Below are 22,313 nucleotides of genomic sequence, written 5' to 3' on the forward strand. Positions count from 1 at the left end.
TAAAAAAACTACGCTTGTAAGATCTCTTGCTACGATAACTCAGTACGTTCAAGAGTCATACCTATCTTTTGCGCAAGATTGAAAAGCATTGGAAAAACGTCATGATATTAATATTCGTATATATGCACCGTTTTTACTCGCATCTTTTCTATTGCCGGAAATACCCTCGCGATAAACTCGCTCTTTCAATATAATCTCTGAAGAAATATAAGAAGATGCTCTCCGTCAAAACATTCTATAGAATCGGATATTTATGCTAATATACTAGAGGAAAAATTTATTTAATTATAATAAATAATTATAATAATATAAATAATAGATAATTATTTGATAATAAAGGTGCGGTACCAAGGCGTGAATGAGCCAAATATGTATAATTTAAATTATATTCGAGTAATTTAATACAAAGTCAGTAAAGAATACAATAAAATTACAATGTCGAATCGCAACATAATCGTAAATATGGTCGTGGCGGAAGTTACTTAAATGTAAAATCAAAGTTAAGCATAACTAATAAACTCGAGTAAAATAAAATAAAATGTAGGTGTACATGGCGAACGTTTCGGCTTGACTTTTTAAGCCCTCTTCAGCGCAAAAAATAAGAAGCGCAAATAATCAATTATTGTATAATAAAATTAACGCAAAGGTGGTCAAAGGTATAAATTTCGGAGTTTATGATATCCATAATTTGCTATCTTGAACCAACAAGCCAACAGTGCTATATTTGTGGAACACTTTGGGAGACTCGGTCGTTGTTGGTTCAAGATAGCAAATTATGAATATCATAAACTCCGAAATTTATACTTTTGACCACCTTTGTGTTAATTTTATTATACAATAACTCCGAGTGTATCGATATACGAGTTAGTCCCAGAGAATACTGTAATAATCTCATTATTTAACAATCGCCATTTTGGACGTTTAAAATCAATTTAATTGTGTAAATTTACTACGCATCGATACTTGATGAAATAAGACAATTAATAAATGATGAATCAATATATGTATAATTCACGAGTGTCAAGAAACAAATGATCAAATTTTAGTAAATCATCGAAAGATATTTCATCGTCTTTTACTGTGCAAACCATTGATTTTTTTACTTTCCTCGAAATACAATGCACTTTTTCGGTTCGATAACATTAAACAATGGTGAATGCAGCAAGAAAAATGTCAGTTTATGTTGAAAAAAATGCACACGGTAAGCAGGAATACTTTCGATAATTCCATGTAATATTTTATATAAGAGGAACTTTTCCTTATATAATATTTAATTAATTTACTATATATTGTATTGGATTAATACATATAATAATAATTTACTTATAGGTATGTTATACCAATTAGTTTATTAGAAAGAAGAGTTGTACATCTAGCTAATATTATGCAATAATATTAACTCACATAAAAGTTATGAATCATAAAGATATTTTATTTCATGATAAGATACGAAAAAGGTTATTCCTCAAATTTCCTTATCTTCTGAAATCTACATTTACGTCAATATTTATTAAAAATAAGTTGAATGCATCATATTATTATTTGAATGTACATCAGACATGACATTTTCAACTGCAACGATTTACCAGTAATCCGAATGAAAAATAATAGTGAGCTTAAATTATTGAACCTTAGAATAATTATGAGCTTAAATTATCGAACTTTAATGAAACTGCAATACTGTTTCGTATATAATAGAAAATGACAACGGCTGTTAAATATATTAAAAAAATATACTGCACAACATTGCTTAATACAATATGTAAAAATATAAAAAGAAAACGCAGCGACATTCAATGTACCTACATAAAACTGAATTTACACTTACACGTAATCTATTAAAAAAAAAGAAAAAAGTGAATTCCATGTCTGTCTAAATTCCGTTCATATTTGTATCATTTTTAAAACTGAGATTGCAGATAGAGTAATCCATTCATAGTAAAGCTATTTCAATCACTATTTAGGGAGGGGCACCCGCAGTTGCGGGTCGGAAAAAAAGTTTTTCTTTAGGAATTTTTTCTGTTGAAATTATCCAGGTAGCAAGCACACGACATTTTGACGTCAAAATATGGTCAGTTCGAATCAAATATGACGTGATGTAATAACGTAAAAATGACGGACTAATGTCACAGACCGATGACGACATTTCAAGACATTAAAAAGATGTGACTTGTTGACCATTTTAGATCTATTAGTGACGTTTTAATGACATTTGATCATGAATTTTTTCCTCTAGCGTAAACTCGTAAAAAATGAAAAATTTATTCACAAATATTGAATTCGTTAATGAAACTTTTCACTTTTCACGAGTTCACGCTAGAGGAAAGGATTCATAATCAAATGTCATGATCAAGTCCCAGGTTATAGAGGAAATTCATGTTAGAGCCCTGAGGTATAAAAAATTGTGAATATCAAAATTATACACAAAATTGTTTTAATAATTTAAGATATTATAAAAAATTAAATGAGTTTTTAGTGAAAAAATGGTAATACTTAGGCGATTTATAATAATAACTTAAGAATCACGATATTATGACGTTCTTTTATAACATCATTAAGACGCCACAAAAAAGACGTTTTAAATTAAACATTATTTGATCACGTGACGTCATTGAACCAGAAATGACCAGTTTTCGACGTCAAAATGACTTGTGCTTGCTACCTGGGTATTGTGTCACTTATTCTACAACTTCTATACTTCTAAAACTTCTATATATCAAACAATTTTTTTGTGGCAGAATGTCCCATAGTGTCCAACTAACAAGCAATCTTCGAGAGGTACTTTTAAAAAAAAGTTCGTTTGTGGTGAAGTATAGTTTTAATGTTTGATACCATGTAGAAGTTTTAGAATAAGTGACACAATAGTTTCGACAGAAAAAATTCCTCCAAAAAAAAAGGCTTTTTTCCGACTTACAACTGTGAGTGCCCCCTTAAAGCGTGCTAAACGGAAACATCAAACTTTATATTAGCTTTCGAAATTATTACGTGACAGATTTACGAAATATTTGATTGTGAGATAAAATTTCTACAGTAAAAATTTTAGGAACATGTGAATAAGTCTATTTATATAATAAAACTTCGATTAATATACATGTTTAATTCCAATTTTTCGAAAAACTCTTGGCATTGATTTTGGAAACTATTACAGGAAAATCTGAGAAATAAAACAATATCTGAGAGATAAGGCTTTTATAACGAAAATTTAGAGAATCTATTATAAAAAATTATATTTTAATGCTTAGAGCTTAAAAGGTCTGATTAACTTAATCAATGATTAATTTGTATTTAAACCTACAATACGAGAAGCTATTTTTAATTATCGAAAAAGAAGACATCCTTAATCCATTCCTGTATTTTATATTATTGTTAAGTATTTGTTATAAAATAAACTTATGTTCATCAACAAGATTTAATTAGGATTATAATAAATTATGGTGATCTTTGATATAATAAAATGTACACAATACGAATGTTTTTTTTTATCATTACTATATATCATAATTAAATCAATAAGATTTACTGATTATTTTTTAATATTTATAATCAACAGAAAAAGTAAATTATTTTTATTTCTGATTTAAATAATCAACTAAAAAATCTACGAATTATTTGCTTATTTTGGCTCAAGTAAATTTGTAGTAGTTTTAAATTCTATAAAAACAAAATAAATAAAATAATAAAATGCTAATATATTTGAAAGATAATGATGCTAGAAATAGCTTTGAGTAGATTAAGCAAAAATATGCAATAAAATGTTATATAAAATTATGTGTACTATTCAATGTATATCAAAAAAAATGAAAAACATAAAACAATAGTTCATATAAGGATGTAAAATAAAATTAATTTGCTCCGGAAACATACGAATCTTATACTGCACAATAACATTGTAAATTTAAAGTAGCTCCAAGTACGAAAGATTCTATTACCAAGATTCGCGCCATTCTCGAGGCTTTCTCTGCTGCCTTTTTTTTAGAAAGAAAGAATAACAGCAATAAAATATAGAATATACGCCGATTCATCTGCATTGCTCAACAATTTTAGCTAACAGTATATAAACAATACTATAGATCTTTCTTTTCGGAAACATGAATGGCCATGATGGCGCCGTACATTATAATATGTATTATATATTAAAAATAATTAATATACAACTCCAAAGAAATTTCATTATAAAAAAATAATATCTAATAATGTCGTCGATACGAACCTTGGAAATCATTTCGATCGCAGAAGATAAAAATATTCTTTAAATTGCGACTGATGTGCAAGGTGATTATATTTTGTTTAACAATGACATTTTATAGCCGACAAGTTTTATTAACAATAAACATCTTCAGTAATTTGTACATACAACGCAAAAATGAATTGAATCGTGCAAAATGTAGTCAAATAACAGGGAATTTAATTATTTATAAACAAAAAAAACTTACTTATATGCGCAGGGAAAATTTGTAAGTCAGCCGGACTTTCATCAATGACTGCTCCTCGATGATAAAGTTTAAAATTCGGCCATAAATAATCGCAACATAAAATGCTTTGCAAAATGCAACGATGGCAAAAAGGAGCGAATGTAGTAGCCAGACGATTGGTTCCATCACACAACCCTTACTTATTATACAATGATCAAAAATAGACTGAAGTTTAATGTTTAATGCAACAATAATACATCGAGAAGCTGCGCTGCGTATGCAACACACACGTGAGATTCCCCCACCACCTGAAAGCGCTGACAGCTAACCGCTCGGCATTCTTCGTTGATATTCGTAAACCCTCGGTATCCGAAGTCACAACCGGAGAAAATCTTACTTGGTAGGCTCATTTGATAGTTAGTAAGGTTGCGTATCATTTAAAGATAGCTGTTTCTCTGTCTCTCTCTCTTTCTTTCTTATTGTCAATAACACACACAAATTATTATATATATTGTATTTCTTAATTTTTACAATTTTTATACAAAGACATTTATATATATATTTAATTATATATTTATTTACATTAATTTTTTCCTCTTATATTCTTATGTAAGTAATTTACAATATATTATTCATACTTTTCATATTTGTACGAAAAAAAATTCGCCGCGATAAAGTGATATTTTATTATTTTCGATTACGATAATATAGAAATTAATTACACTATAGAAGGTCTATTGTATAAAGGATATATTATCGTTTTATAAAGAAGTGACTTTTTCTGCTAATATTTCTCCCCGTTTTACTTATATATAAAATATAAAATTACTTTCTTGTTTACACATTGTGTTTGTTATTCCAGTCTTCCAGAGTTTATGATCATACTAAATATTAATATCATATTGTACAGTTCTAATATAAATATATGTTACTTTTTATCGGCATTATGAATATCATTCGTTTCGACAGCATTGTACAAGAGTCAACAAAACTTTCATTACTGCTATATTTAAGTAACCTATATAAATGTTTCTTAAAGTTTTATATTGCAAGTACACATTTTTAATAACACTATTTACATTACAGAAAATAACAGCATTGGAGAGCTATATGTATTTTACATGTAACAGCTAAGCAAATTTGTTTATGTTCAAGATTACATGCGATTCTTAATATATTACAAATTACAAAGAAAAGAAAACATTCTTTTATATCACCAGCACCATTTTCAATTTTACTTAAACTTATACAAGCGCGCGCAGATTATAGGCATAAGTAAAAATATAAAAAATATCTCCTAATTAGAATCTATGCATTGACATGTTTTAATAGCCAATGCTTTATTATAGTGATTAAAGAAATAAATATAGTAGAAAGTAATTTTAAAACATTTTAAAATATATTTAAATATATTTATAAATGTGTACATACATATATTAATATATGTATATATAATAATTATATATATTATATATATTAATATATTAAACATATTTATAAATGTGTAAAAAGGATACATATATTAATACATAAAGTATTTATGTATATTTGAAGACATATATTTGAAATAAAATTATTAAATTGATACTAATTTATATCACCAGTAATGAAAATTATACAATGATTTATATAAGCGACCAAACTGGCAAATCAAATTTATTATTAAAAGGTCGAAACGTCGTCGATGTCAACCTTTTAATAATAAATTTGATTTGCCAGTTTGATCGCTTAAATAAATCATTGTAAAATTATTAAAATTATATATCCATAGTGAAAAAATAAAAATTAATTTTAAGTTATTACTACGAGGAACACAGCATATATTTATCAGGAAGAAATTTAAGAGGTTGATTAATAAGATGAGCATGTAATTGTGTATATCGATCGCTATATAAATTATGTTAAAAATTTAAATTGGACGGGGATTTTTTGGCACATACTGGTCCATAGCTTAATGGCACTTTTCACGCCACTTTTAAAGTGGATACATTAATCGTATCATTACACTTAATTATTTAAAGTTGTTCTACTATATCGTGATCATTTTTATAAGAAGATTGTTTAAAACTACTTTTTTGAGAATGTTTTGTTCTTTGTAATTCTTTAGCGAAGTATACTATAGTTTTCTTTAGGCCTTCAGCCAAAGGAACTTTTGGTTCCCAATTTAAATATTTTTTGGCTCTACGGATATCCGGTCTTCTTCTTTGCGGATCGTCTTCGACTGCCGCGAGTTCAACTATCTTACTAGTAGCACCCACCAAATCTTTTATTATACGTGCAAATTCTGAAACAAGTTAGAATGTTAAATTTTAGATAAATATCAAAAAAAACTTGAAAAATTATGTATAACAAGTAAGTCTTACTTTCGATTGTATGTTCCACAGGATTTCCGATATTCACAGGCAATGTATAATTGGATGCCATTAACGCTACTAATCCGTCTACCAAATCGGAAACATATTGAAACGATCGCGTCTGTTTTCCACTTCCATAAATTGTAATTGAATTATTTTGTAAAGCTTGGAGGATAAAGTTTGATACAACGCGGCCGTCATTCATGTGCATTCTGGGGCCGAAAGTATTAAAAATTCGTGCTACTCGGACCGAAACGCCTTCTTGTCTCATATAAGCGTAGCTCAATGTTTCGGCAACTCGTTTTCCTTCGTCGTAGCATGCTCGCGGACCTATACATATATATATGTATATCAAGAATTTGTTAATTATTTAAGATTATTCAAATGAACGATATATAGAATCAATCTTACCTATAGGATTTACATGACCCCAGTAAGTTTCCGCCTGTGGATGTTCATTAGGATCTCCGTATACTTCTGACGTGCTCGCAATTAATACTCGCGCGCCTACTCGTTTCGCGAGTCCTGAAATATTGTCAATAAGTTACATAACGTTCTCTCTTTTCATATTTATTCCTTCCATTTACTATAGGATTTACTCACCCAACATGTTTATAGTACCCAAAGTATTTGTCTTTATCGTTTTCACAGGATTTAACATGTAATGTGGTGGACTAGCCGGACTAGCGAGGTGATATATCTCATCAACCTCCAGATACAGTGGTCTGACGATGTCGTGATGTACCAACTCGAAGTTCTCGTGACCGACCCAGTGCTCGACATTTCGTTTCCTGCCAGTGAAAAAGTTGTCTACGACTATAACCTCGTGTCCGGCGAGCATCAGACGATCGACCAGATGAGAGCCGACGAAACCGGCGCCACCCGTTACTAGTATTCGCTTTCGGTTCTTATAATTCAAAAACTTCACCGTCGGAAAATCTTTCGCCACTCCATTTTTTATCGCGGCCTCGAGATGTTGCAACTTGCCCTCCAACTCGCGGATGCGAATCTTTGCCTCCTCGATATTCTTAATGTCTCCATCGGATGGCTCCTCCTCGACATCGCGAATCTTTTCAGTTGCAGCTTCAACGATGTCATTTCTATCACCTAAATTAATCTTATCTCCGCTGACTATGGCACGATGTCGATCGAAAGATCGTTCCTCTTCTGTAGTCACGAGAGTTTTATAAAAGCCCAATACTAAAAGCGAGAGAAAAACTATAAATATTGAGTAATTTTTATACTCTTTTAATTAAATTTCTCGACAATATAAGTCACGCCAACCTGATGACTTTTAAAATGAAATATTGTAAATGAAATATAATTTAAATATTTACTTCTTATCAGATAACAATAGGAATATATAGAATATTTGACTACTTAATTTTATTCATTTCTTAAAATTAAAAAAAAATTTACATTTATCAAATGTCTTGCATTTATTCTACATCGATGTAATCACGCAGATTTCGCATCGCTGTTTGTAGCATGCCTAGTATGGCTGTAATTTTTTCCTGTATATTAAAGAATTCAAGGCCAATGTACAGGACAAAATTGCAGCCATACCAGACATAGTGCAAACAGCGATGTGAAACACGTGACAGGCTAGAGCAATGTAAGCTAAATGCGGAAGACAAATATGACTTGATAAATGTAAAAAAAATTTTTTTAATAAAAAAAATAAATAAAATCAAATAATATACTCAAATGGCATTCTATATTCTATTATTATTTGACAAGAAATAAAAAAAAATATTTAAGTTACATTTTATTTATTTATTTCATTTTGAAAATCGTCAGATTTCTGTGACTCACCCATACAACAATTATTTATATAATTTTAAAAAGGTAAATATATATTTCTTCTTTATGGATAAAATTAAGTAATTGTATCTCGTTGACATTTCGTATATTTTATCAACTGGTTCACAGCTTAGTAAAAAAATGCTTTGCACACACATGAATAATATTCATATCATTCATTCAATTGCTTTATAATTACAACACAAATACTTATATAAATTTCAGCAAAATTTTCAGATTAATTAAATGTTGTTTCTTGCAATGTTTAGTTTTTCATTTAATATATAATTATTCTTTCTTTCTTTCTATTTATTTATTTATCTAATAACAGTTACTTAAGATAAAACAATTCAGTAATTAATGTGCAAAAAATTGTTCCACTCTTCTACTGATGATTTTCAATATCTTCAATCTTATTTTCAATCTTACGCTCAAGACGTTCAGTGGATCTCAACGCGAATAGTTAAATGGCCGTTACGTAAATTATGCTGTATATTCGTGCTTTAAGAAAACTCTTTCGTTGTCAGTAAGTTAGAAAATTATTGTTGATTTTTATTGACATTATTGTTATTTTACAGGAAATAATATAACAAAATTTTCAGAAGAATAAATTTGTGTCAATACTTAATACTTGTAAATATTGGAAAAAGTAAAATATTTCTCAATTTAAAAAAATGAAGAATATAATGAAGCATTTAATTTATTTTATAATGGAAAGAGGGAAAGAGAGAGAGAGGAGAGAGAGAGTTAAAAATTTTTTATAAGAGTTTTTAGTTCGACAAAGTAGATGATACTTATTTCTCGATAATATCACGACATTACGGATGATTAATTATGGCACAATGATTCGATTAACACGTTTCTTATCGAACAGTTTTTTTTTTATATCTTCCTATTTTTTTCTTAATTATTTTTTATTTAATTTAAATTTACGAAACTTCAATATTTGAGGTAAAGTTTGAATCTGAAAATAGGAGCCTTGTTGCTATTTTTAATGTGCTATTTTTAATGTACAGCTTCATATATAGTTATAATTTATATATTCTATTCTATAGAGTAATAATATATGTACAAAGTAGTATTAATACAACTATATATAAGTCAGCATATAATTATTGTTATATAAACATGTAAGCATAAAACGGCTGTTATACAAACGACATAGAAAATCACAATAGTAACAAAGAGAGAAAGCTATGAAATATAAAAAATCGCGAACTTGCTGTCACAAATTTATAGGATCGGAAACGGAAGTAAATTCATATTTGCATAAAAGGACATATTAAGACCGTGAAGATTCATTATTGAAACATTACTACATATTTTCGATTATTTATTATACACTGCACACTTTTGACTCTAATATTAAACGCGAACAGACTATAAACAAACAAAATTTGTAACGCGAAAAAGTCGAAGGCAGGTTGGTTGTCGAATCCGCGACGGGGGGACGGGGGGAAGGGGAGGTCGCGATATATATAATTGTCACATCTTCAAATCACTCACCCAATAATATGCAAACCGCGAAGATCGCAACCTGCTTCATCTTTCGTTGCGTGATAACCATGCTTTAAATTTGCACATGACTCGTCGAGTCACACGCTTACGTCATTCTCGCCGCGACTTATCGGGCAAAGTATCGCATTCTTTCCGCGTAACATATACGGAAAATACGATCGAGCCAGTTTGATTTGTCCACTTATTCAAAATATGTATACACACGGGGGAGGAGAGAGAGTGAAACATAACCTCTACGACGCGCACTAACACTGACTAATCATGCGTTCGATCGCTTCGGCTGCTTCTAACCTCTATGTACGTGTATCTGTGGTGTGTGTGTATGTAATTATTGACGTAACGCGATAAGCTGATATACGAGTGCTGCCCTCTTCGGCATTCACGTTTAAAGATTTAGCGAAAATTATTATGGAACGCTGTTGTATCGTTCGTCGTTAACATAACCTCAAATTCTGACGCATTCAGAGCGCACGCAGGCGCAGATCCCGTTTTTTGATTGATATATAAGGCTGTGGCACAGTACAAAGGAAACATCCCGAGTGTGATTTTTCCGACAGTCACGGTGGCACTCGAAATATGGCAGGCGTCATTGATTGTAACTTTCCTATTTGGGGCCTGCTGCCCAAGAAAGAGACAGGTGTCACTCAATTTCTCACCAAATATCCTGAATACGATGGTCGGGGCGTCGTCATCGCGATCTTTGACTCGGGGGTGGACCCCGGGGCCCCGGGTATGCAGGTGAGCGCGGGGATGAATATCCAGTGGCATTTGGTTATTGTATATGCTGACACGCCTTCCCATACAAAAAACCCCATACAGAGAATTACATTCTATTATAATATTCTTTTCGAACTGTTCTCTTATTTCTGAAATGACATTTCGCAAAAATAACTGTGTATTTCGATTAACAAGTAACTCATCTTCCTGGTCTTCTTTCTTAATCATTTGAAATGCTTGCTGTATATCTTGTAATTATCACCTTGAAAGATAAAAGTCATGCTGTTTATTTTCTTTAGATATGAATTTTTTTTTTATCATATTAGTATATTGAGGGAAAATTTTGTCACAAATGTCAGCGAGTTACTGTATTTTACTTTTTTATGTTAATACTTTATCTTAAAGCTTTCTTAACAACAATTATAAACTTATCACGTTACAATTTTATAGCTATTCTCTTGTATTATATTATAATATAATATTATATAAAGTATTCCTTGTTCAACACATTGAAAAATTCTGTAAATTTATATTAATACATTGATTATATATATACTTTTTATATTTGGCAATCTTTATTAAATTTATATCTTTATAACAATTATGATGTTTCTTCTTAGGTATATGCATGTATATAATTTTAATTATTTTCAATGTACAAGATGCTAAAAGAAGAATTTACATTAAAAATATAAAAATTATTTTTAACAGGATTGATTTCTAAATCTTTTTATTAAGTTTTATTTTGCTATTTTTTTTAGTCAACTTAGTACTATTTATCCTAAAACCCTAAATTTTTTCTCTAATGTCTTGTATGTACATATATTGCAAGCTTTTGGTAAATTGTTTTATAAAAAGCCTAAATTTTTTATAAAACATACTGATCTATAATAATTCAATTTTATTGAATATTTTATAAAAAGTCTTTTTGTAAAAAATTAATTTTACAAGAAGCTTGTAAATACATATGTATAAAGAATAATAATTATTGTTTGTAAATATAACTTGGGATTTATAGATGACTTCAGATGGAAAACCAAAAATTATTGAAAGATTTGACTGTAGTGGAGCAGGAGATGTAGATACTAGCAAAGTTGTTCAAGCACCAGATGGCTATATAATTGGCCTGACTGGTCGTAAATTAAAGGTTTGTAAACATTCTACTGTACACTAAGAGATATTAAGTATGTCATGAAAACAATATTTATTGCATATTCTCTTTGTATTATATATTTATTTTTACTGTGACTATTGGATACATAGTAAATGATTAATTTATAATTTATAATGCTGTTTATATATAAATAACAATTATGAATTTTATATATATATATATATATATATATATATATATAAAAGTAAAATTTTTATAGACATGTATAAAAATTATAATTTTATATGTTATAAGTAGTTAATATTTGTGTACAAGCAATGCTTTAAAAATGGTTGTAAATAAATTACACAAAATGTATATATTTTTTTTTCATTTCTAGTATATTATAGCAGTATTTTATATTTCAATCTTTAATGTTTAATATTTAGGTCCCATCTAATTGGAATAACCCCACTGGTGAATATCATATTGGTTTGAAAAATTTGTATTCACTATATCCTACTAAATTAAAGGAAAGAGTAATGGCGGAACGTAAGAAGCGTCTTTGGGATGATGGTCATAAAACAGCGCTTGCAGAAGCTTCAAGACAATTACAAGTATGATAAATATAAATGTAATAATACAATTTTTTATATATAAGATATTAATTAATTTGCTTTATAAACTAAAAATTATTAATCTTATTCTTTTTGTTATCTTAAAATAAATTTTTAGAATCTTTTAAAGTTTTCTTTTTGCAATATAAGTATAACACTATATTTTTATGTAATGATCTTATTTAATGCATATAACCATAATATTGCTAATATTGCAATATTTACTGGAAATCAGTGAAAATGTGTCTAGGTACATTATAATTAGAGTTTTAGTCCATGTGATCCAAAGATAGGAATATTGTGAGCAAGTCAAACCATGTAATTAGATCAGGTCGTTATTTCACAACACGTCACAGTGATCCGTATCTAATGCTATATTTGTATTTGGCAGATTGATCTATTGTAAAGACATTGATTCCATTATATAATATCCACTTAAACAAAGTCATTATATTAATACTATATGTATCATTATTATCAATTTGGTAATATTTTAGTATGTAATTTAAAATGATTAATTTTTAAAAATACAAAAGAGTGTAAGTGTACCTTTTATACACATAGTGTAGGTGTACAGTTACTCATACACAAAAAAATATTTAAATATATAAGAATTTAAAGATTTTGTATTTTGTTGTAAAAATAGTGTATTATTGATATAATATTAATGTATTGTTTAATTATAATTTATTCTCAATTATTTATGAACAATTAATGATATTATTTCAGGAATTTGAAAGCAAAAATTCACAATTGTCGACTTTGGAAGAAAAACTACAAAAAGAAGAGCTTGAAGCTAGAGTTGAAGTATTGAATAACATTGAAAAAAAGTATTCTGATGTAGGACCTACTTATGATTGTGTTGTTTTCCATGATGGTAATATTTGGAGGTAATCATATTATAGCTATAATATAATTTTAAATGTATGTATTTAAAATATACGCTATTTACATTATTTTCTTGTTTAATTTAATGTCTATTTTTCTCATACTAGAGCATGTATTGACACATCTGAAGAAGGTAATCTAGAAAATGGCGTTTTTCTCGGTGAATATTCTATTACAAGAGATTTTGCTCCTCTTACTCAAGAAGACCAATTAAATGTTAGTATTAATATCCACGATGAGGGAAATACATTAGAAATTGTCAGCTTATGTTGTAAGTATAACAGAAAATTGTGATGAACTTTCGTAATATCCAGTGTGAATTTTTCTAGAGTTTTTTTCGATTGAATCTTATTATTACAGCAAGTCACGGGACACATGTAGCATCAATTGCAGCTGCATATTTTCCTGATAATCCAGAATTGAATGGAGTGGCACCAGGAGCCCAAATTATATCGCTGACTGTTGGTGACGGACGTATCGGCACGATGGAAACTGGAACCGCCGTAGTACGGGCAATGATCCATATAATGCAGCGTAAAGAGAAGGTTCATGTTATAAACATGAGTTATGGAGAACATGCTCATTGGTCAAATACTGGTAGAATAGGAGAACTGATGAACGAAGTTATTGATGAATATGGCGTAATCTGGGTTGCATCTGCTGGCAATCTTGGACCGGCTTTGTGTACCATTGGTAAATAAAGTATAATTACTTATTAACTTTCTGTATTTTTACTTCTTAGAATCAATTTTATTATCTAATGCAATTTGTATTATTGTTACAAATACGAGATATATTCATACAGAGTTAATTTTTTTAATGTAGAATGTGATTCTTAATATCTTCATTGTAATATCTTCATTGTAATATCTTCATGTATCCAAATACTTCTAAAAAAATATAGGAACTCCACCAGACATCAGTTCAAACAGTATTATTAGCGTTGGTGCTTACGTATCACCTGATATGATGGTAGCTGAATATTCTTTAAGAGAAAAGATGCCAGGCATGCCATATACTTGGTCATCCCGCGGTCCTATGATAGATGGAGGTGCTGGTGTAACAGTATGCGCGCCAGGAGGTGCTATCACCAGTGTTCCAAATTTTACACTTAGGAAAAGTCAACTTATGAATGGCACAAGTATGGCAAGCCCGCATGTAACTGGTGCTGTTGGTATGTATTGAGATTTTTTTTCCATGACTAATATTAAAATAGAGCCAAAATAGAATTACAAAATAAATCAAAAATTACAAAAATATAATTTTTTTTTTTCAGCGGTTCTTATATCGGGTCTACTCGCCAAAGGTTATCCGTATTCTCCTTACAGTATAAAAAGGGCTCTTGAAAATACTGCTCTTTATATATCTAATTTAGATCAATTCGCACAAGGCTCTGGCCTGTTACAAGTCGAACGCGCATTCGATAATCTCGTTTCATATTGTGATGCCCCCGAAAGAGATATTCGATTTACTATCAATTGCGGGGTTAATAATTGTAAAGGCATTCATATGAGAACAGGTGTTATCGATCGTCCAAAGGATTATGCAATTACAGTTGAACCAGTATTTATAAATAGTAAAAATATAGGTAATTTTATCAAATAATGTTCTATCTTTTTCTTTTTTTTATAAATTTGATGTCGAGTATCTTGAAAATCAGTCATATATAAAATGGTGTTTTATATGTCGTTTTGCAGAACCATCGCGCAAAATTGACTTCAACCTGAAGCTGACGCTTGTGTGTGATGCTTCATGGGTTCAATTTCCAACACATCTGGATTTAATGAATATGCCTCGTTCCTTCGCTATTAGAGTTGACGCAACCAATTTACCAGAAGGTGTTCATGCCACTAGGTGACTAATATATATTTTATATTGCTATTAAAAGTATTTTGAAATAACGTATTGCGAGGGAGTTTTAATTTGTAAATACTTTTAGTGTACGAGCATATGACGTTACTAATATCGCGAAAGGACCAGTATTTCAAATTCCGGTGACTGTCGTCCAACCAATGATATTACCGAAGACTGTGCTTCTTCCTGATTTAACATATACGAATGTTTTATTCAAACCTAACACAATTCAACGTCATTTTATTCTTGTTCCAGAAGATGCTACTTGGGCAGGTAAGTTATATGAAAACAGCTATATAGCTATTTTGTTATATAATACAATTTAGATATTAAAATAATATAAAAATAATTATTAATAAATAGTTATATATAAATAATATTAAATATATATAATTTAAGTTATTATTAATATTATATTTCTATTTGCTTAGTTCTTAGACTAAAGAGTGCAGAAAAGGATAAGACTGGTAGATTTGTACTCCATACTGTTCAATTAAAACCTCGCATGGCCTGTAAAACCTTTGAAGTTAACAAAATAATCAGTGTTACATCTCAATCTGAAACCATTCAACCATTTGCTGTTCAGGTATAAGAAAACTTTTATTAAAGATATATATATATGTATATATATATATATATATATATATATATATATATAAAGTTTATTGTAAATATGTAATTTCAGTTTTATATAAAATTTTCTAATTTATATATTTATGATTTTTATTTTTTTCTTTAGGGTGGATTAATTCTAGAAGTAGTTATTGCTAAATATTGGGCAAATTTGGGCGATATGTTTATAGATTACTCAATAGAATTTCATGGAATTCACATGATAAACGGTAATCTTACAATGTTATCCGGAGATGGAATAAATCGCCTTGAATTACGTAGCTCCCTTAGAAACGAAGAAGTTGTACCCAATATTTCTCTGAAGACATCTGTACAGGTCTTAAAGTATGTTTTATTTCAAAGTTATATACTTTCACCCTAATTATTCCTACACTAATAATTATAAGGTACATTTGACCATGTAACATTTTATAGGCCTAACGAATCGAAAATTGTTCCTCTACGAGCGCGTGATATTATTCCACCGTCACGACAAATATACGAATTACAATTAACATACACATTCCACTCGGCAAAAGCAACTGAAGTCACACCAAACGCTGCATTGCTTAGTGATTTGTTGTATGAGAATGAATATGAAAGTCAAATGTGGATGATTTATGACAGCAACAAACAACTAATAAGTTGTGGAGATGCTTATCCATCTAAAGTGAGTATTTTAATTCTAAAATATTTATTTAAAAGGATGATAAGATATTATAATATATTCAATTTAATAGTGTGTGATTGCATATTAATCTTTTTTAGAAATACAGTTGATGTACATAAAATAAAAAAATTTTTTAAATCAGGCAAATTTAAATATTTAATAGAGAAACTTTATTTAAGAATGTATAATATTTATAAAATAATAATTTCATAATTCTAGGGTACATGGAGTTTGATCACCTACAATTCCATTAAATATACGAAAATAATATTCTGTTACAGTATACAATCCAAAAACTAGAAAAAGGAGACTATACTTTGAAAATGCATATACGTCATGAAAAGAAAGATTTATTGGAAAGATTAACAGATATGCCATTACTTCTAAGTCAAAAGCTCAGTACACCAATTAATTTGGACATTTATGCCAATCAATCACAAGCTATTATTGGTGGAAAAAAGATGGTTGCTGCATTTATTCCACTTGGTCATATTCTCCCTTTGTATATTGCTCCACTGTCTAATGAGAGCAAGTAAGTATCTACATTTATATATATCTATACAATATACAATTTTTTTCATAGTACTTTTATATTTGATATTTTTAAGTAATTTGATATTTCTTTTTATTTTCTCAGTCAATATAATAAATACACTTGAATATTAAGTGTTTACCTAAAAAAAATTAAAAGTTTTGAAACTCCAACTTAAGTTAATTATTCAAGTTTTTTTACTGTAAAATTTTGGTTTTAAAATTACTGATATACATAAATTATTAAAAATAAATTTTTTATCAAAATTTTAACCTAAATTTTTATTTATTTTACTTTTAATTGTATGCACAAAGTATATGTTTTACATTATATTATATATATCTACATATAATTTATATCATATATTTTAAAACACACAATACATGTTAGAGATATATCATTTATTGATCTGTTATTTAAATAATTTATTATTTTATCACTTGTTTCACATACACAAATTGTACACTTAAGATATTATAAGCAATATTAGTGTCTTTCGTATATGAAAATAGTCTTGATAATTTTTTATATAAGTTTAACCTTTAGAGGACGGGAAGCCAATATTTTGGCTTTGAACTATTTTCACTTTAAATATTTTACATAAGGGTCTTTTTGGTAATTCAAATTCAAATTTTATTTAAAAACTTAAGTTTTTACAGTTTTACATCTGTTGATGATGTACTCATATATATTTTAGTGAATATATATTTTTTGGCTATTTTTCTCATTCGAAACTAAGATAAAAGAACTCTTTGATAATTATAATTTTATAATAGTTCTGTGGAATTTTTCTATTTTTGGTACCGTACTGGAGGGGAAGCTAATATATTGGCTCCATAAGGGTTGCTTATTTTTCATAGTACAAAACACTATAATAAAGATATAAAAAAAATTCTTACTTTAAATTACAAAACTTTACGAAAAAATATGCCCGTCCTCTAAAGGTTAATGCTAATATTGTATTATGTAGTATGCTTTGATTGAATGTAAAATATTGTTTGTTTTTAAAAATTTTTATAGTTAGACATTTTTTGTTCTTTTGGAATGCTGATCTAAACATTTGAATAGTTACATTTCTTATCATATTTTTTACATAAATTGATATATAAATATCTCTAAATTAATATCATAAAATTTACTATATACATTTTCTTTGACTAATCTGAAGTCGAGTTTTCTCTTTAATAAAGCTCTGGTTAAAGAAGTCTTTTGCTTCTTAATTTTTAAGATTAACTTAAATTTAATATTAAACAATTGAGCAAAATTAAATTAAAAATTTGCCAAAGATTGCTTAAAATTAAAGAATATATTTTTATTTTTTATATTTTATATTATTTTTATATTATTTTTAATTTTTCTTTTCCCTTGAAGTTTAATTTCCAAAAGTTTTTAGATTTTTAGCTATTTATATAAATAAAATTATATAAATAAAAAAAAGTTAGTGTGAACTATGTATCATGTAATATTACAAATATATTTTTACTAGCAAGAAAATATTGGCATCAGATTTTTTAAAGAATATATATAAATTTTGTGAGATTAATTTCTAGATGTATATCTATAATATATATAATATCTGAAATATATATAATATATATATTATTTGCTGCTAAAGTACTACTAAGATAATTTTATTTTTTTTTTTATTCTTACATTGCAGCACTGAAAACAAGTGAGTCTATAATACAATTTTTATGTACATTTTGCATTTGTGAAATTGCTTTAAATAAATATGAGGACACTTATTGCTCACTTATACGCTTCGACACACTTTTAAATGCATGCTGGTATTGTCTATTTTTAATCAAGATATTGTATACAAGATACAATATCAAGATGTTGCTTATTGCCAGATAAGGAGGTATTTATAGGAACATAGGCATACGTATTTGTTTAATTTTATTTTTTTTCGATCTCTTTGTTTGTTAGATATTAAACAAATACTTACTTTTGCCATAATTTATATACACTCTACATATCTAAACAATACTCATAGATTAAACTTTATAAAAGAAATTTGCCTATGTATTACTCAATAATGTATGCTTTTGCTTTGATTTCTACTTTCAATTACTTTTTATATATTGTTTTTTTATTCACAAATTTTAGAACTTTCTTTAGTTATTCTCATCTTCGCATATTTCCATAGTTTTCAAGTTTTATTATTCAATTAATTAAATTAATTATATTTTGATACATATATTCCATGGAAAATTATTTAATTTTTTTCACATATGCTTTGCTTCTGAATTGTATGCCAATGTGTATGTTAGTATATTTCATATGAATGAAAAAAATGTATTATTTCTCCACAGGAATATTCTGTCACATATTAACTACTGTTGCATTTTTCTTATATTAGATTTATTTTTGTCTTCTGTTTGGCTTCAGCATGTAATGCAGATTGAAAAAGAAATAATGAAGCTGCAGTATTTACTATTAAAATATGTAGTTCCAATAAATTGAAACTACACATTTTAATGCATTTTTTTTCTTTTCTTTTTGCAAAGAGTATCGAAATACGCTACCCCTGGTAGTTATCTTCAAGGTACATTGACTTTCTCTAAAGATGAAATTGGAAAGAAAGTGGATAGTCACATATTCAAGTACATCATATCTGAACCTGCCAAGAAAAATAGCAGTCCTGCTACTAAAACAGAGAAGGAGAAAACTACAAAGTGGGATGAATATCAAGAAGCATTAAGAGATCTAAAGTGCAATTATCTTGCAAAATTTGGTAATCTAACATTTATATATATATATACATATATATATACATATTTATAGCTGTTTAAATATACACAATAGATTTATTGTAGCCATTTATAGAGTAATTCACATTAATATTATCATATAAAATTTTGTGTCTTCTTTTTTCCGGTTTATATTCTACCAATAGCACCATCTATAAGTAAGTTGGGTTGAGTTTAAAATTTATGTGTATAATTTGTTTTCCTTTTCTATATTATTATCTCCCCTTATAAAGATACATGTGTACCTTGGAGCATGTATTTGCAATTGTTACATGCATCTCTACCTCTCTTTATATATGTTAAATAATGTACATTCATCAACTACAGTTTTTTATTCTTTTACTCCATACTTGCCAATCGCATATAATCTGTTTGTATAAATTTTGTCTTCTTATTGTTAATATGAACTGTTAATATATTATGGATACACACACACACGCATATACACGCATTTATGGTTTTTATATAACATTTGTTACATATTAATCGAAAATTTATTTTCGAAAAATGATTATTTTTGTTTTTTTTTTTTTTTTTTTTTTTTTTTGATGCAACAGAACCCGGCGAGCATGCCAATTCGCTATACGGAGAATTAAAAGGCATCTTTTCGGATCATTTACCCGTTCACACTGCCATGTTGACATCTTTGGATTCTCCTGAAGCACGGCGACATGTACCGCATGACGATCTTTCGGAGAATACTATTGCATTAGCTAATCAAATAGTAACAGTCGCTGATTCTGTGATTACGAATATCGATCAAGATAAGTTATTAGCATATTATGGACTGAAAAATGATCAACGTCCTGACGCGGCTAAAATCAAGATGACCATGGAGAAGCAAAAGAACAGTTTGATCGAGGGATTAGTGAAGAAGGGCTGTGCATTGGCACGATTATACGTACATGGAACAAAGACTGGGGAGGGAGATGGATCTTTTCAACATTTACTTGAAAGTGTTACACATCACTGGCAAGAAGTACAGAAATTTGCTGAACCTACTGATAGTAAGGTAAAAATAATTTCATTATTTAAAATTATCTTTCAAAATTGGTGTTCATTTATACGTTATAAGAATACACATATGCACAGTAATCTAAAGTCAAAATATTTAATTGAATAAACATTAATTAATCTGTATACTGTAAAATGTGACAAAGAAGATTTATTTTTACATCTAGGTCATCATTTTATCTTTATGGCATGCACACATTAATAATCATTATGGACGTTATTTAAAACTATTAACGCGTTATTATGAGGAGAAACCATTGAAGGAAATGGATGAAAAGTGCATCGAAATTGCAAAGGTTCTGGGATGGGAACATTGGTCACGTCTTCTTACCACAAGCATACCAACACGTTACCCAACCACATATAGATCATTTTGATCACTAGTGAGTACTATTTACTTTAGTATAATTTCAAAGTTTAAAAATGTATATATAATAAATATCCATAAAAGTATTTGTTTATCGCTATATATTTTAAAATATCTATGGCTGCGTTCCATTAAACGATCACGACACTCCCGAACATTATATCCGCCTAACCGAAAGTTAAATAAAGACAGACATAATGCTCGTGAATGTCGTGATCGTTTAGTGGAACGCAGCCTATATATAATCATTTGTTTAATTTTTAAAAAAATTTAATTGAATATTTGCTACATATACAATATTAAATAAATATATTGTCTGTTATTACTTCCAGATTTTATGAACCAATATGTTATGGTGTGATAAGGTGAAAAGAATTATAAAAATCGTTTTCAACGCATCTTTGTAATAACAGTGCTGTCGTTTGTGTCAGGTGTAATATACATTTAGAGAGAAATACAAATTTATTCATAATAAACTAATCATTTAGAAGACTAATTACAGACAGTACTAAACTTATATAAAATAAATTATATAATTTGCTTCATGAAAACTGGAATCGTTTCATCAATGATAATGATTTTATTAAAATTTACAAAAAATGGAATTATTTTATTAAAAATAATTTTATTAAAATTTACAAATATAATGTAAGCAATAACAATGTAAAATGTGTAAATTTTTTTTCTCATCCATGAGAATTATGATATTTTATGTTAGTATTACAAATGAGAAATTAATTAAAGGTTTTTAATTTAAATATTTAATTTAAAACCTTATATTCTTTTATCATTGTATTTTACAAAAGATACTACATATGACATATAACATAAATGTCATATTAATTTAAAATTTTTATTTTTTGGCTAACATTTATTATTCTAAAATGTTCATTTCTATTATCACACAATGTGTCTTATTTATCTCATCAACGCAATGTGTATTGATATTTCATTTAAATTCAAACAATCATTCTGCTACTAAGCCATTTCGTTCTATTATATTTCATTTAAATTATATTTTTATTTTTACAGTAAAAATTATGTGTAAATATATAAATATATCATTTGTGTTTATATATCCACAAAATATAATTTATTCCGTGTACGTT

The 22,313-nt window shown here is 28.1% G+C and overlaps 2 protein-coding genes across 3 annotated transcripts; one reads left to right on the plus strand and one right to left on the minus strand.

Moving 5' to 3' along the window:
• Positions 1–6,108: 6,108 nt before the first annotated feature.
• Positions 6,109–10,348, minus strand: Uxs (UDP-xylose synthase). Its single transcript, XM_072895051.1, has 5 exons — positions 10,076–10,348; positions 7,370–7,966; positions 7,178–7,291; positions 6,776–7,096; positions 6,109–6,696 (listed from the first exon to the last, which is right to left on the minus strand). Exons 1-5 carry the CDS (start codon positions 10,134–10,136, stop codon positions 6,428–6,430), a joined length of 1,362 nt encoding a protein of 453 aa, XP_072751152.1. The 5' UTR covers positions 10,137–10,348; the 3' UTR covers positions 6,109–6,427.
• Positions 10,349–10,454: 106 nt separating this feature from the next.
• LOC140667278 (tripeptidyl-peptidase 2-like) lies at positions 10,455–21,680 on the plus strand. Of its 2 annotated transcripts, XM_072895049.1 has the most exons (19): positions 10,455–10,825; positions 11,823–11,951; positions 12,347–12,514; positions 13,244–13,404; positions 13,510–13,673; positions 13,763–14,095; positions 14,307–14,576; positions 14,679–14,990; positions 15,100–15,256; positions 15,342–15,529; positions 15,688–15,842; positions 15,996–16,213; positions 16,304–16,538; positions 16,820–17,070; positions 18,731–18,742; positions 19,581–19,807; positions 20,381–20,835; positions 21,005–21,220; positions 21,537–21,680. In XM_072895049.1, the coding sequence occupies exons 1-18, from the start codon at positions 10,664–10,666 to the stop codon at positions 21,212–21,214; spliced, it is 3,807 nt and encodes a 1,268-aa protein (XP_072751150.1). In that variant the 5' UTR covers positions 10,455–10,663; the 3' UTR covers positions 21,215–21,220; positions 21,537–21,680. The 2 variants fall into 2 exon arrangements, with proteins under 2 accessions (XP_072751150.1, XP_072751151.1); XM_072895050.1 differs by lacking the exon at positions 18,731–18,742.
• The last annotated feature ends 633 nt before the right edge of the window (positions 21,681–22,313 follow it).

This window comes from Anoplolepis gracilipes, chromosome 6, assembly GCF_047496725.1.
Source record: "Anoplolepis gracilipes chromosome 6, ASM4749672v1, whole genome shotgun sequence".
Taxonomy (NCBI): domain Eukaryota; kingdom Metazoa; phylum Arthropoda; class Insecta; order Hymenoptera; family Formicidae; genus Anoplolepis; species Anoplolepis gracilipes.